Source organism: Antechinus flavipes, chromosome 4, assembly GCF_016432865.1.
Source record: "Antechinus flavipes isolate AdamAnt ecotype Samford, QLD, Australia chromosome 4, AdamAnt_v2, whole genome shotgun sequence".
NCBI lineage: Eukaryota > Metazoa > Chordata > Mammalia > Dasyuromorphia > Dasyuridae > Antechinus > Antechinus flavipes.
In genome coordinates this window covers 316,599,775-316,616,060 of record NC_067401.1, presented here as the reverse complement: position 1 = coordinate 316,616,060, position 16,286 = coordinate 316,599,775, and the positions used below count along the sequence as shown (strand labels likewise).

General features: G+C 34.1%; 2 protein-coding genes across 2 annotated transcripts; both read right to left on the bottom strand.

Moving 5' to 3' along the window:
- Positions 1 to 231: 231 nt before the first annotated feature.
- Positions 232 to 2,080, bottom strand: LOC127559577 (trace amine-associated receptor 9-like). The gene has a single exon (XM_051993463.1). It carries the CDS (start codon positions 1,526 to 1,528, stop codon positions 446 to 448), a length of 1,083 nt encoding a protein of 360 aa, XP_051849423.1. The 5' UTR covers positions 1,529 to 2,080; the 3' UTR covers positions 232 to 445.
- Positions 2,081 to 14,999: 12,919 nt separating this feature from the next.
- LOC127559575 (trace amine-associated receptor 9) lies at positions 15,000 to 16,046 on the bottom strand. The gene has a single exon (XM_051993462.1). The coding sequence runs from the start codon at positions 16,044 to 16,046 to the stop codon at positions 15,000 to 15,002; it is 1,047 nt and encodes a 348-aa protein (XP_051849422.1).
- Positions 16,047 to 16,286: the final 240 nt, after the last annotated feature.

The window sequence follows — 16,286 nt, the reverse complement described above, 5'->3', positions numbered from 1 at the left end:
CATAATTTCTTACTAATTTCTTGCTAATAATATTCCATTTAATTTATGCACAATATCCTCATCCCACCCAAATAATGGGAATCTATTTTGTTTCAAATTCCTTTCTGTATTAAGAAAGCTGTGCTGAATATTTTGGTACACAGAATTTCTGCTTCTCCTTGGACCTCTTTAGATCAACTTCCTTCATTTTATAACTGAAAGTTACATAGAAATTTTACACTGTAAGTAAACACTATCTACTTCTGATATTAATTTGAAAATGTCTGAGCATATGATGGCAACAAATGTCAGAATTATTACCAGTTGAATGTAATTTTCTATGAATTTAACAAATATATTTCATTTCTTGAATTGCCCATTAGAGATTCCACATTTCCTTTCATTTTCAATCCATATTAGTCTGTACTAATGATCTAGACATAAAGAATGATATTATAAACCTTTCTCATTTATGTATTTCTGCTTTTTCAGAAAATAAATTCATCTCTGAAGAACCATTCCTCAAGACTCTGCCACTCACAATTAGCTTAATTGCTTTCCGAAACCAAGGATAAAAGAAAGCATAGATCAAGGGATTCATAGCTGAGTTGTAGTAAACACACCATAGTAAGATCTCAAAGATATAAGGGGGAGTTATGAAATTCATATAAGCATCAATTAATGAATCAATGAAATATGGCAGCCAAGAGACAAGAAACACAGCCATAGCAATCCCCAATGTTTTAGCAGCCTTTCTCTCTCGTTTGGCCACTCTGTCCTTATACTTCTCTGCAGAGTTCTGGGTTTGACTGCTAGTACTTTCTATCTTTCTAGCCTGGTGTTTAGCTACCAAAAAAATTTTACCATATAAAATGAGTATGGCAATTGTTGGTATAAAGAACAAAAGAAATCCAAAGAGAACCCAGTCTTGATTCATTGCAGCCTGACAACCTCCCACACAAGTGAGAGCAATTACCAAATCCTCTAACCCATCATCATTGACTCCTGTGTACACAAGAGAAAAACTATATGTTACTGAACAACCCCAGGACACAGCAATACATATCCCTGAAATGGGTACTGTGAACTTTGTTGGATAGACCAGAGGATCAGTGACAGCAATGTATCTATCAATGGAGATGAAACACAAATGGAAGAGAGAAGCATAGCAAAATGACCCATCAAAACATGTGTGAAATTTACAATAACTGTCCCCAAAGTACCAACAACTCTCCACTGACCTCACCATGCTAAAGGGCATCACAGTGAGTCCAACCAAACAGTCAGCGCAGGCTAAGGAAGCAATGAGGAAGTTTGTAGGTGTATGTAGCTGCTTAAAGTGAAGAATGGCAGTGATGACCAGCAAGTTGCCAAATACTGCTAGCACAGTACCAAAGCCAAAAAACACATACAGAATCATTCGAGGTATGGGAGAATATGAGGTTTTGATGCAGGATCCATTCACATTCTCAAAACAGAGCTGCACAGCAGCAAGTTGGTAAGACGTGTTGATCCTCATTTCCATGTGTGAATCTTCCAGTATTTCCATATTCCCTGAGCATTTCTAAAATTTCAAATTTGGGGAGTGAGATAAAAATTTGTAGTCAGACAAGAAGTATTACAATCAGTGTATTACAGTAGCTACACAAACCATTGTAAAACAAACCCCAAATCCTTCATTATTTTTACACTGATGAAATTTGCTTTGTTATTTCTAAATAAACCTAAATTTAGCACATGATTAAAAATTTGTTTTAATTGCATATGCCATTTTCTACTGATTTGAAAGATTGTCTTTTGTTATTTACCCTTCTGAACTGCTCCTTTAATCCAATACTCAAAACTTGATATAACTCCTAATGGCATGTGTGTTTCCTGGCATGTTAAAAAAACAAACAAACAAGAAATGCTGATCAGCTTGTGAAGTTGCCAAAGAAGTATTTTATTAGGTTATAGCTCCCTGAGGGCTCATAGGAGAGCTAATCATAAAATATACTCTCAAGAAATAAGAGAATATGTTAATCTTCCCAAAACTTTATAATGAAATCCCAAAGGTGTGAAGTGTGAATCATAATAAATGTGTTTAGAAGATATCTTAATAATATTGATATGCAGCATGGTAAAATAGGTAAAGAACCAGCCTTGAAATAAAGGAGACCTGATTCAAGTCTTAATTATGACATCTAATAAATGTATGACAATGTTTTCAGAGCCCTAAGTTTTCAGAGCCAGAGGAAATCACAAATTATAGAATTCTTGCAGAATCTTACAGAAATCTATAGTCTTATATGACTAGGATATAAAGTTGTAGGACAGGAACTTTTATCCTAGATACAAAGCCTGAGAAGATAGCATATTGTTTGTTCTTATCAAGCATACCACATGGCTACTTCTACATATTTGGCATTTCCAATCACCAAATGTAGCCTTGTGTATTTGACAAGAAAGAACTATTTCTCCTTTCCTACTGATACCTGTTAAACTTCATCATTCTTATTCGTAATTTAGAAGGATCTTTCTATTTCAGAAATTTCATCTCTACTCACTATGAGTAGAGTAACTACTCAAATCTGTTAAGGTTCAATGATTCCTTCTTCCCCTCCCCATCTGCCTTAATTTCAGTGTTATATTCTGTGATCTTCCAAATTCCTGATCCAGATTTGAACTTCTCTTTGCTTTTCTTGATTCTTCTTCCTTATACTTTTAAGCTTTATATTTTTAAGCCTGAATCTAATTTGTCTTCCTAGACTTATATATTATCCAACTTTATGTATCCTATGGTCCTCTGACCTGGCTTTGCTATTCTTCATAAACTTCTTTTCATCTCCTGTTTTATGCCTCTACACACATTATCTCTCATATCAGAAATGTACTATCCTTACTCCAAATCTCAGGGTTTCCTATTTCCTTCACAACTTTGCTCAAGAGCCACTGTGTTCCCTTCCTCTACCCCCAAAAAGTCCATTTGCATTTGTGCAATATATATTAAATATATTTTCATTTACATACATGTTATCTCCTTCTATAAAATGTAACATGGCCAAGGATCAGGATGCTTATTTTTGCATTTTTATCCTCATGTGCTAGCTTGGTGCATACAACAGGGATTGGTTTATTAGAAGATCTTCATTTTTTCCTTCCAATGAATGAGTTTTGAAGAATTCCTCCAACTCTTTCATTCTTTTCTCCAATATGTAAATTTTCTCCACCTGTATTTTGCAGTGTTTCCTTCTTGCAATTCAGTGATAAGAGATTTATTTGATATTAAAGATATCATGGGATATCTTATATAATGGGAATTCACAAGAAGTGAATCTAGATCCCAGGGGACTGGGAGAAATATAAGCATTTTCATATATATATATATATACATACATATATATATGTGTGTGTGTGTGTGTGTGTGTGTGTATCAAGGTAGCACTTTAAATAAGAAGGCTAGATAGGTCCTGGAAGAGGTAAAGCTCTATGAGTCTTAAGTGCTTTCTTTTTAGAGGAATCTCAATGGGAATTATATTATAAAAATAGCACTGAGTGCCTAGGTTCTCTAAAAGGCAAAGTTCCCAAAAGACAGAAGCATTGATTATTGAATAAACCCAAGCCTTTTCTCCTTCCAGAAAAAGGGGGGGGTTCAAAAAAATTCACAAAATATCCCAAACACTAGGGGTAAATTGCTTCTATGGAAGCTGGATGTTCATGAGGATTAAGTCCTACATATATAACATGATTTTCTTCCATAAAGTCACCTTCTTTAAATCTTTTTTTTTTCCTCTCCAGGAGATGTGATGAAGGAATTCCTGCTTGATGATTTTTTCCTCATCACCTGCTCTACCACTGTCTTTCTACTTCTTCCATCTCTAGAGCCAAAATGTTTTCTGCAGGGACCTGACTCCAAAAATGTTTTTTTTTTTTTATCTCTCTCTTCTCTGTGTCTGTACTTTTGCATTTAAAAGCTACATTTTACTAGGCATTGACCCACACATAACACTGTATACCAAGATAAGGTCGAAATGGGTTCATGATCTAGACATAAAGAATATTATAAACAAATTAAAAGAACATAGGATAGTTTACCTTTCTGATCTTGGGGGAGAAAGTAATTTGTGACCAAAGAAAAACTAGAGGTCATTATTGATCACAAAATAGACGATTTTAATTATATTAAGTTAACTCAATGCAGACAAGATGAGAAGGGAAGCAATGAACTGGGAAAACATTTTTTTACATTTAAAGGTTCTGACAAAGCCTCATTTCTAAATATATATAGGTAATTGACTCAAATTTATAAGAATTCAAGCCATTCTCCAAAGGTCAAAGGATATAGACAATTTTCAGATGAAGAAATTGAAACTATTTGTAGTCCTATGAAAAGGTGCTCCAAATCACTATTGATCAGAGAAATGCAAATTAAGAAAACTCTTGAGATACCACTGCCCAACTCTCAGATTGGCTAAGATGACAGGAAAAAAATAATGATGAATGTTGGAGTGTAATGCTGGAGAAACTGAGGCAGGATAGAGATTAGAGAGTTTTTAATATTTTATTAATGGAAGAGTAAAATTGACTGGACAGGACTCTTGTCTCAAATTATCCAGTCAGACAGAGATAAAGATATACTGGGACCAAGGAATCCATGGCTGAAGGAGACTGTCATCCCAAAGAATCCAGTGTCCAGCATACAGCTGCCAGCCACCAGCCTCCAGCAGTGAATGGAGGAACCCCAACTTCTTAAATACCTTTTCTCTAAACAAAGGAAGGGGTAAGAAGCAAGAGAAAACTTCTATCAGGATGGGGGAGGCAATAAACCCCCAAAAAACCAGAAACAGGATGTCTGAATACACAGAGATAAAGATGTCAGTGAGGTATCTTGGAATATTTTAAAGGGATATCGTAAATTCTTGAGGACAGAAAAGAGTCAGGAAGTCTGCTTTCTTGTTTATCTTGCTAATAATTTATAACCTTAGAGCAAACGGTCCTCAATCTTAATGGACCAGAGTGGGGTTTACAGCTTAGGGGATTGACACAGAACAGATAAAGAAACTGAGACAAGGGAAACTAGTGCAGGAAAACTGAGTCAAGACAGTTAAAGAGAACTGTGGCATAACAGGAGGGGATGTGGGAAAACTGGGACACTGATACATTGTCGATGGAACTGTGAACAAATTCAACTATTCTGGAGAGCAATTTGGAACTATGCTCAAAAAGTTATCAAACTGTGCATATCTTTTCACCCAGCAGTATTTCTACTGGACCTATATCCCAAAGAGATCTTAAAGGAAGAAAAGGGACCCATGTGCAAAAAATATTTGTGGCAGCCCTTTCTGTAGTGGCAAGAAACTGGAAACTGAATGGATGGTCATTAGTGGAGAATGGCTGAAAACGTTATGGCATATGAATGTTATAGAATATTATTATTCTATAAGAAATAATCAGCAGGATGATTTCAGAGAGGCCTGGAGAGACTTATATAAACTGATGCTAAGTGAAATGAGGAGAACCAGGAGATCAATATACATGGCAACAACAAGACTATATGAGGATCAATTCTGATGGACATGGCTTTCTGCAACAATAAGAATATTCAAACCAGTTCCAGTTGTTCAGTGATTAAAAGAACCTTCTACACCCAGGGAGAGGACTGTGGGAATTGAATGTGAACCACAACATAACATTCTCAGACTATTGTTGTTTGCTTGCATTTTGTTTTCTTTCTCAGTTTTTTCTTTCTTCTTGATCTGATTTTTCTTGTGCAGCAAGATAACTGTATAAATATGTATACATATATTGGATTTAACATGTATTTTAATGTCTTTAACATGTACTGAACTACCTGCCATCTAGGGCAATGGGTGGGGGGGAAGAAGGGGATAATTTGGAACAGAAGGCTTTGCAAAGGTCAATGTTGAAAAATTACCCATGTATATATTTTGTAAATAAAAAGCTTTAATAAATAAAAAAATAACAAATACAAATTTTAAAAAGCTATATTTTAATTGGAGTTCGGTTTTACAACTAATCAGAATTCATTCAATACTAACAACACAAATTTATCATATAACAATGTTATAATGAGAAGCCTGCTAAGTAGTTTGGTTGATGGAATACTGGGCATGGAGTCAGGGAGATGACTTCACATCTGAACTCAAACACTTGTTGTGTGAGCCTGGCCAAGTCATTTGAACTGTTTATTAATCCAATAGAAAAGGAAATGAAAGAAAAACCCTCTGGACCATAGGGTCACAAAAAAATCTGACATGACTGAACAACAACAATGTAATAATGACTCCATTATTTGTATTTATATATTTATTTATATTTATGTATGTAAATCTTCATTATTTATGTATTTATACATATTCACAACATGTGTAGAGAAACATATTCAGCACCAGTATTACAACTTTGTCAGGAGAGGCAATGAGGACTACACACTACTTACAAAGTTTTACAAGATATTTTTCAAATATGCTATGTCTTGGCCAGTAGTACCTTATATTCCCTTTCCCCAGATAACCAAACCCTCCCTCCCCAACGTGAAGAACCTTTTTTCCCACTCAGCCGCTAAATTTTCTATGCTATTTGGAGTTTCATTTTAATTTTGAATACATGGATCAAACACAGAGCCAATATGATGAAATACTGGAATTTATCTTGGTATCCTGGGTGAAAATTTCTAAATACAGTAGATTGTATATTCATTTTGACTGTCCACAATTTTTTTGTCCATTGTAATTAAATAGGAAAAAAGGAAATTTTAAGATGAGGTTTGTGAGTTCCCAAACAAGAAAATCATCTCAGTTATTTCAGAATGGTTATGATTATCCTTAAAATAAGGACAAGATCTACTTCTTTTCTTTGCTTAGTATCTACTATCCTTAATCACTGAATAGGTATGGCCTCAATGAAACCCATTGAGGAGTTAGGTCTCCCATTTTATTCAGGTTCATCTCCAATTGTCTTGATCTATATGTTTCCATTGGACCCAGATAGTACTGGAGGGGAAAGTGAGGCAGGTGCCTTGCACAGCCCTCACTTCACTTCAGTTCAATTCACTTGCATGTCATAGCATCACCTCCCTGAAGTCATGGTCCTCTTCAAGAATAGGACAAACAACTACTACTGTGTTCAGTGAACAATGGATTCTAGGTGTTTTGATAAATTCACTTAGTCAAGGCTCCATCCAGCTATTGGGTGTCTGTGTGTCAATAATAGATATGTATTAAAAGTTTTCTGTGAGCCTTCTGAATTATAATAAGAAATAGGCATCTTTGGTTTCAAATTTTCCCTTATTAGTCTAGTAATTAAATTTTGTTTCTAAATCAAATACTTTGCTTTTACGTAATTTTGAAGCTATGTGTAATGGAAAGAACTTTGGATATGGGATCAAAAGATGTAGCTTTATCTATGAGCTTTATCAGTCAACACTCATGTAACTCATAGCAAGTTATCCTGTCTCTCTGAGTCTCAGTTTTCTCATTTGCAAATTTGAGAATAGAAATTCTTCCCTGGATTAACTCATTAAGTAGTTGAGAGTAACAAATGAGAAAATTTATGTAAAATGTTTCAAAATGCACAAAGTACTATGCAAATATCAACTATTAAAATTTTAAAGCCTTTTTACATCCATTATATTTTTTATCCTTACTAAAAACCTTTTGTCATAGATAGAGCATCATTAGTCCGACCTTCCAATAGAGGAAACTGAAATACAGAGATTTGCTTAAGATCACACAGTTATATTGTAGCAAGATTGAGAGTGGTCCTCACATATTCTATCTTAGTACTACTCTTTTTATGAGATTATGTTTCCAGACACGGTTTGTATACTTGTTTTAAAATATGAATCTCAACCCTAAATTCCAAATTTCTCTGAATTCCACTCTCTCTGTTTGATTTAGTATACTTTCAATTATAAGTGATTTTTTTTTCTGAATAGCTCCAGGTCTGAAATAAGAGGCTGGGGGAAAGAAGTTTGCTTCCAGATTTTAAGTTGTGATCTGTAGGGACAGGGTATCAATGCTACCTTGATCTTACAATGTCATTGTTATATTCCAGGAGTCTATAATTTTTAGTACAAAATGAGGCAATGATTGTTGTAAAGTTCTCAGAGGGAGATAAAAATTTGTCTCAGTTCTTGACTATATTCTGCCCTTATGTTATGTCACATTTCTCTTTAACTTTCCTGACTCAGTTTCCCTGTACGAGTTTCCCTTGTCTCAGTTTCCTTAACTGTTCTGTCTCAATTTTTTTAGTTGTAAATCCCACTCTGGCCCATTAAGACTGAGGACTATTTGTTCTAAGGTTATAAGTTAGCAAGATAAACAAGAGAGTAGACCTCCTGACTCTTTTCTGTCCTTAAGAATTTACAATGTCCCTCTAAAATATTCCAAGATACCTCACTGATATCCTTACTTCTTTGTATTCAGACATCCTGTCTCTGGGTTTTTAGGATTTATGGCCTCCCCCATCCTGATAGAAGTTTTCCCCATTTCCTACCCCTTTCTTTGTTTAGAGAAAAGGTATTTAAGAAGTTGGGGTTCCTCCATTCATTGCTGGAGGTTGGCGGCTGGTGGCTGTATGCTGGACACTGGATTCTTTGGGATGACAGTCTCCTCCAGCCCTGGGACCAACATGGATTCCTTGGTCCCAGTATATCTTTATCTCTGTCTGACTGGATAATTTGAGACAAGAGTCCTGTCCAGTCAATTTTACTCTCCCATTAATAAAATATTAAAAACTCTCTAATCTTTCTCCTGCTTCAATTTCTCCGTCATTACACTTAGTCCTGGAGATACTATATTTTAAAGCAGAACTGGTTTCCCTTTCTTAGTTCAGCACATTGGTTTATCTCGGTATCACAAATGCAAAAGAAGATAGTCAACTGAAAGTATACTTTCTAATCAATAAAAGCATGTCAACAATATTTCACCTGGATATTGAATTGACCAGATTTATTTCTTTTGTCAGTTCAAGGAAATTTACTTGATAACTTTATTATGTGTTCAAAAGGACTAGCAAGTTACACATAATACATTTGCAGTTTTGTGTGCAATCATAATTGTTTTATTCTGTGATATTATAGAAATACTTGTTTTGCTTCATAAATTAAAAATAAATTAAATAAATTGTAAAAAGGTACTGAGAGACCATACTATCAGTGAATAGAAGAAAAAAAAGTCCTGGAAAATTATTTTCTCTATTATTATTGACATTTCAAGGTATAATCTTCACATATGAAGATTAGCTCTACTGAACTACTTTGAGTTGTTTTTGATAAGGACAATACAGCTTCACCCAGAAGAGCATCTACATTCCCTGGGAAAGACTCTCTTCCCACACATTATGCACCTTTTGGATGCAAAACCTACATTCCCTAGGAAAGACTCTTTTCCCACACCCTATCTCAAGTATGTTCCTTTCTGATGCAAAACCCAAATTGTTTTGTTTCTGTATAAAAGTAAGCCCTGAGAAAATGTTTCTTGGCAATTCTTTGACATTGCCCACTAAGAGAATATCTTGGTGTCTCTCTCTTAATAAAGTGCCTTTTCTCATCATAGCCTTTTGTGTAGTGATTCTCGCTGTGAATCTGCCTTAACTTGGTGTTATGGAGAACTAGGAGACCTACCCATTTTCCTGCCACGATCCATACCTCATCATTTTCACATACTTGGAGGGACAACAACAAATAAAACATGAAATTCCCTTTGTGATTAATGGTATACTTTTGCAAGAAATCAAATGAGTTTTAGAGGGAATTATAAAGCATGACTCTTCCTTTGTTAGTTTGGGGGACTAAGTCCTAGTAATTTTCATCTTTATTCTTCTTTTGAAAGTTGCCTTGAAGATTTGTTTGGTAAAAGCCTTCTGTTTTTTTTCTTCAATCCTTCCTACTAAAAGTTTTCTCCTATTCTTACCTTTCCCTCCTTTTAATTATTTATGTTTTACATACACACACACACACACACACACACACACACACACACACACACACACACCAGGAGTTTCATACATGGATAAACTCACAGGTCCAGACCAAAGCTTACAAAATAAATAAACCTGACAGAAGATATGTCCATTAAGGACTTGGATTACCTTGTTGGGGAGAGGGAGATATTACAGTTCTGTTGGCCTAAAACCAGAAGAGAATAGAAAACATCTCATCACAAAAAAAAATTGGAAAACTGATCAAGGGGAGACAATAAAAAAAAGTTGGACTACCTGAAAGATACAATAAAAAAAGAATATTGATACAATATTGCAAGAAATTATCAAGGAATATTGCTCTTAAGTTCTAGAACAAAAAGGCAAAAAAGAAATAAAAAGAATCCACAGATCACCACTTGACAGAAAAGAGGAAAATTTACAGGAATATTATAGCCAAGTTTCAACACTCCAGGTTAAGGAGAAAATATTGCAAGCAACAACATCAAAAATAAACACCACAGAGCAACAATAAGGATTACTCAAGATCTAGCAACTTCCATGTTGAAGTACTCTAGATCTTGGAAAAATATATTTTTTAGAGCAAAAGAGCTAATGTTATAAAGAAAGATAATATGCCCAAAAACGTTTAAGTATAATTCTGAATGGGGGAAAAAAGGAAAAAAAAATTATTAAATTTACAATTGGTCTTTATTGATCTCCATAAGGTCATTTTTTTTTTTACTTTTTTATATGTTAAAATGTTATCAGTACTCTTATGATTGTCATCATTATTTAGTAGTTTAAAACAAAGGCTTAGACAGAACTGTGTTTGATGTGGTAATTAAAAAAAAAAAACATCAGACTGGGTAGAGAGAGATAAAAAAGAATACTTATCTCATTCAAATATATCTAATGGAGGTATAAAAGTCTTCTAAATTGAGTTTAAAAAATTAAATGGCAGGGGGATAGGATCAGGAAAGCAGGAATTCTGAGGCATGGGTAGGTTAAGGAATTGGACATCAAGGCAGGTAGTAGAAATAAAGCAGAAGAGTAAAAAGGGATAGGGTAAATTGGGTGAGTGCTTAATGAGGCAAAATAGGAAGGAGGAAAACATTTACAAGTAATTGTAGTTTAGAATGTGAATGGGATGAATTTACTTGTAAAACAACTGGATAGCAGATTAAAAATCTGAATTAAACAAAATATTGTTTTCAAGGAACAATAAAAGGAAGAGATACAAAGATAAAATAAATGACTGAAGTAGAATTTATTAGGTAAAAAAGCAGGAATAATCATGATTTCAGACAAAGTTAAAGTTGTAATAGATTTAATTAAAACAGGAAATGGGGAAACTACATTGTCACCAATATTATTCAACATTGTTTTAGACGATAATTAGACAGCTTAAAATGTCTGAAAATATGCCCCAAAACACACAAGAATTACATGAACATAAACATAAAGCAAATTTGTACAAATAATTGGAGCAATATTTATTGTTCATAGCTAGGCAAAGCAATATTTAAAAAATAACATTTTGTCAAACTAATCTATTTAATCAATGCCATCCCAATTAAATTAGTAACAAAATTATTACAATGAACTGGCAACAATAGTAACAAAGTTCATTTGGAAGAAAAGATTGGAGTTTCAAAGAAACTAGTAGAAAAAAAAAAACTAGTGAAAAAATATGTAAAGGAAGTGATTACAGCAACAGCAGACTTTATTTAAACCATATTATAAATACTGTTGAAGTGTTTTGATCATTTTAAATTAAAATTTTTTTATAAATAAAAACAATATAGTCAAGTATAGAAAGAATGCAGAAGTTTTTTAGGAGTGGAACTGTCATGAACAATCTCTCAGATAGAATACGATTGTGTTGGAATATTGCTCTATTACTGAAAATGATGAGCTGATTGAGTTAGGAAAAAAAAATGTAAAGATTTGGACCTTTGAAGGAAAATGCTATCTACCTCCAGAGAAAGAGATGCCAAGTAGAAATACTCATGGTATGGTTTTACAAATATGCTTAAAATGTGCGTGTGTGTGTGTGTGTGCGTGTGTGTGTGTGTGTGTGTGTCTGTGTGTGTGTGTGTGTGTGTGTAACATCTCTGAAGAACTTCAGAATTAATTGTGTGAAATGATATTCACTGGCACAGGACTGCCCAGAATGGTGTACCCTCATCACAGAAGGTACTAAGCAGTATGATCAAAGCAGAATTGCAGTAGCTCAAAAGAAATATGAAATGCACAGATTTAAAGAACTACTCCAAATGTTCACATGGACTCTTTGTGCCTAAGCTGTGGTTGAGCATTCCCAGCTAATATTGGTCTGACTAGTCACAGTAAACACACTGTAACTTGATTCTAATTGATGTTTTGGTCTTCTTTGAGAACAAAGGATAAAAGTGTTTGTGGATATATGTATATGTTTAGATAATCTATATCTATATATATATATGTACATTTACATAAATACACATGAATACATATATAATATAGTTTTTAGTGGAAAGTTATTATTTTATATTTAATCTTCTCATGTTCTATTATGTACATGGAAATGCCCTCTTTTTTTTTTCTTTTTTTGTTTTGTAATTAAGTTTAAAATGAATTTTTTAAAAAATTACCAAACAATTCTTTTGCCCTGAGGATTTAGAAAATCCTAGAAATTTAGGAAAATTTTTGCACCTTGGTGCCACTATCTCTACAATTCATCTTCAAAACAAATAGCATGTCACCTAAAGTTCCATACCACACCCCAGAAACTCTCAATAATTGGTAACAACTCCCTGTTCTGATTGCTAGGTAGAGAATATTCATGCCAGAGTCCTCAGTGAGGTATTTGCATGATGGCTTTCTGCTGGTCTTTGTGCAGACAAGGCCTGATAGTGATTCTGATACAAGTTTTGAAACTCTCCCTTTATCAGGAAATGCTAAAATGCTCATCCTGAGAACTCAGGTTTCCTATACTGTATTATTACCATGGTTAAGGCAACCATGTGTCCAGACTGCCTTGATTAGGATCTTTAAGATAACACTAGAATACCTATGATGGGAACTTACCAGACTGTTGAAAACTAAGTTCTAAAGCCTTGATGGGAAGCAAAATGTCTTAATATCTTTAAGACAGTCTCAATATGGTATGTATCTTTTATCTCCCTAACTTTTCCCTGGTACTTCTCCTCCTCCCCTGGGAAGGCCCCAAGGTCATATTTCCCCTATGAAAAAGAATTTTGCTAAGTATCTTTATTTCAGGGCTAGATCTACTATGAGGTACTCTCTCTTTCTCCCTCATAGCTTCTTCCCTTTAATGACATTTTTCTTCTTACTAGAGGTAACTCTGCTTAGTTTGCTACACTCCTCCATGGATTTAGCCTACCGAGTCAATTGTGCACTCACACCTCATGGCATATTCCTTTAATGGCTTCTTCAAACTCCTTTCCTTGCTAACTCTATTGCTCTCCCAAATTTATTTCTATTTTTTACTCCTGATGACTACTTTTACTCTTCATTTTGTCTTTAACCTTTTCTTTAACTGAATGTACCTTTTGGCAAAAAGAATGCCCTCATGAATTCATCACAAATGCATTGTACCTTATATTTTGAACTAGGAATTTCTATTTTTTTATTGTTTCTCTTTCCAGCTCATAAAATAGAGGTTTATTTTTACAGTATAACCTATATCAGAGGTGTGGAAACAGCTTCATATGAACCACAACTCAATATTGTACAGCTGAACTAGATTAAAATGTAATTAAGAAATAATTTTTAAAAAATAAAATTAAAATAAGACATGGATAATTTTAATGTGTGGATTTTCTAAATGAATATTTCCATTGAGAAATCCTTATGTATGTTTGAAGGGCTCCCATTTCTATTTAGATTTGATGTCACTGAATTATATATATAGGATTTTGACAGAAGTTTAAAATCTTTGTTGGGAGGGTAAGAAATCTGTTGTTTATTGTTTTGTTCATTTCTTCCCTCATGTTACACTTACATAAATGTTGTTTAAATAACAACACTTATTTTGTTAAATGTAACAAAAGCTTATGTTGCAATTAAGCTGAATTAAATTTATTTGGTAATAAGAAATGTGCAATATAACTTGAGATAACTGAAACCACTCACAGAGTGTTAAAAAATTCTTTTTAAGAATTGTTGATTTAGTTATCATTGAATTGGCTGCTTATGTATTAGATACAGAACTGGGAAAAAACAATGACATAAAAACTTCCCCCTCACAGATCTGTTTTCTTTTTTCTACTAAAACAAATTATACATGTTCTCAAATGAAAATAGCATGCAACACACCATGTTTACAATCCCACTGTATATTAGGTATTAGGCCCAGAAAAAATAGGTTATTTCTAAACATGACATCATAGTTAAGCATCTTTAAAAATATAAACATAGTGCTTTTAATGTATGATTTCTTCCCAAACCAGTTACTGTAAAATCTCATGTTTTCATTTTAATATGAAACCTTTGGAATTAAAAAATACTTTCTAGTACTAACCAAAAAAAGGTCATTCCTAGATATTCATTATAGCATTTAAAAATAAAGGCATTTTATTCCCAACAACCCTGTAGTTGTACCAATACCAATTTTACAGACAAGGTAATTGAGTTTCAGAGAAGTCATATTATTTATCTGTCAACCTCAAGCTCTTCTCTCAAATTTATCTGAAACTAGAATTTTTCAAGTCTTAAAATATGAATTTTTCAAGAGGAATTTTTGCTGCATATATTTTGAGATATTATATATACTGGGTGTATGTGAGGGAAAATAATAAAGTTTCAAATTGAAGAAGCAGAGGAAGGGATAGAATTTAGTTGATTGAAATAATTGGTAATTGGTTAAAAAAAGAGGTCAGAGATACAGCAAGAAAGAATGTACATAGCAATACCATAGCTACATATGAGCCAATTTTATAACTCTCAGTACATATGCAGATATTTGTTCCAAATCCATCAGTAGATGAATGCAGTTTTCATCTGATTGAATGGATCTTACATTTCTAAGCATAGGTTTACATTTTTGCTCTTGTTCCATATACGAGATTTAATTTAGATTTATTGCAATTTTTTCAATCTATTTCTGCTTCCTCAGAAAATAAATTCATTGTTGAAGAATCATTCCTTAAGACTCTGCCACTCACAATCAGCTTTATTGCTTTCCGAAACCAAGGGTAAAAGAAAGCATAAATTAAGGGATTCATAGCTGAATTGTAATAAACACACCACACTAAGATCTCATAGACATAAGGGGGAGTTATGAAATTCATATAAGCATCAATTACTGCATCAATAATATATGGCAACCAGGAAACAAGAAAGGCAGCCATGGCAATCCCAAGTGTTTTAGCAGCCTTTCTCTCTCTTTTGGCCACTCTGTCTTTATAGCTCTCTGCAGAAGATTGGGTTTGGCTGCTACTGCTTTCTATCTTCCTAGCCTGCTGTTTAGCCACCAGAAAAATCTTACCATATATAATGATCATGGCAACTGTGGGTACAAAGAATAAAAGAAAACAAAGTAGAACCCAATTCTGATTCAGTGGAGCCTGACAACCTCCTACACAAGTAAGAGCAATTACCAACTCCTCTATTCCATCATCATTGGCCCCCGTGTAAAAAATAGAAAAGCTGTATGTCACTGAAAAGAACCAGGAGAGGGCAATGCATATTCCAGAAACAGGCACCGTGAACTTGGTTGGATAGACCAGAGGGTCAGTGACAGCAATATACCTGTCAATGGAGATGAAACACAAATGGAAGAGGGATGCAAAGCAAAAGGATGTATCAAAACACGTGTGAAATTTACAGTAACTCTCCCCAAAGTACCAGCAGCTCTCCACAGACCTCACTGTACTGAAGGGCATCACAGTTACCCCAACTAAAAAATCAGCACAGGCCAAGGAGGCGATGAGGAAGTTTGTAGGTGTGTGCAGCTGCTTGAAGTGAAGAATGGAAGTAATGACCAGCAAGTTGCCAAATACTGCTAACACAGCCCCAAAGCCAAGCACAGCATAGAGAATGACTCTAGATCCTGGGGAGTAAGGGGTTTTGATGCAAGATCCATTCACATTTTCATAGCAGAGTTGCACAACTGGTGGTTGAGACAAATTAGTGGTCATTACTTTTCTATAAGAATCCTTGATTCTGGCAATTCTGGAAAGGAAGGAAAAGTCTCATAAGTGTAGAAGTTAACATGATTTTTTTTTTGCCAATTATTACATTTGCATATGAATTATTTGATATCTGAAAATCATATTCAAAACCTTTGGTATATTTAGAAGTTAAAATTGTACTAGCAGTCTATTATGAGATAAATAAATTAAGCAAATGACTAAACAACTAGAAATACATTTACAAGT

What these genes read in the sequence shown, in the direction of transcription:
- LOC127559577 (XM_051993463.1), bottom strand. Translation starts at nt 1,528, where the DNA reads ATGGAAATACTGGAAGATTCACACATGGAAATGAGGATCAACACGTCT.
- LOC127559575 (XM_051993462.1), bottom strand. Translation starts at nt 16,046, where the DNA reads ATGACCACTAATTTGTCTCAACCACCAGTTGTGCAACTCTGCTATGAA.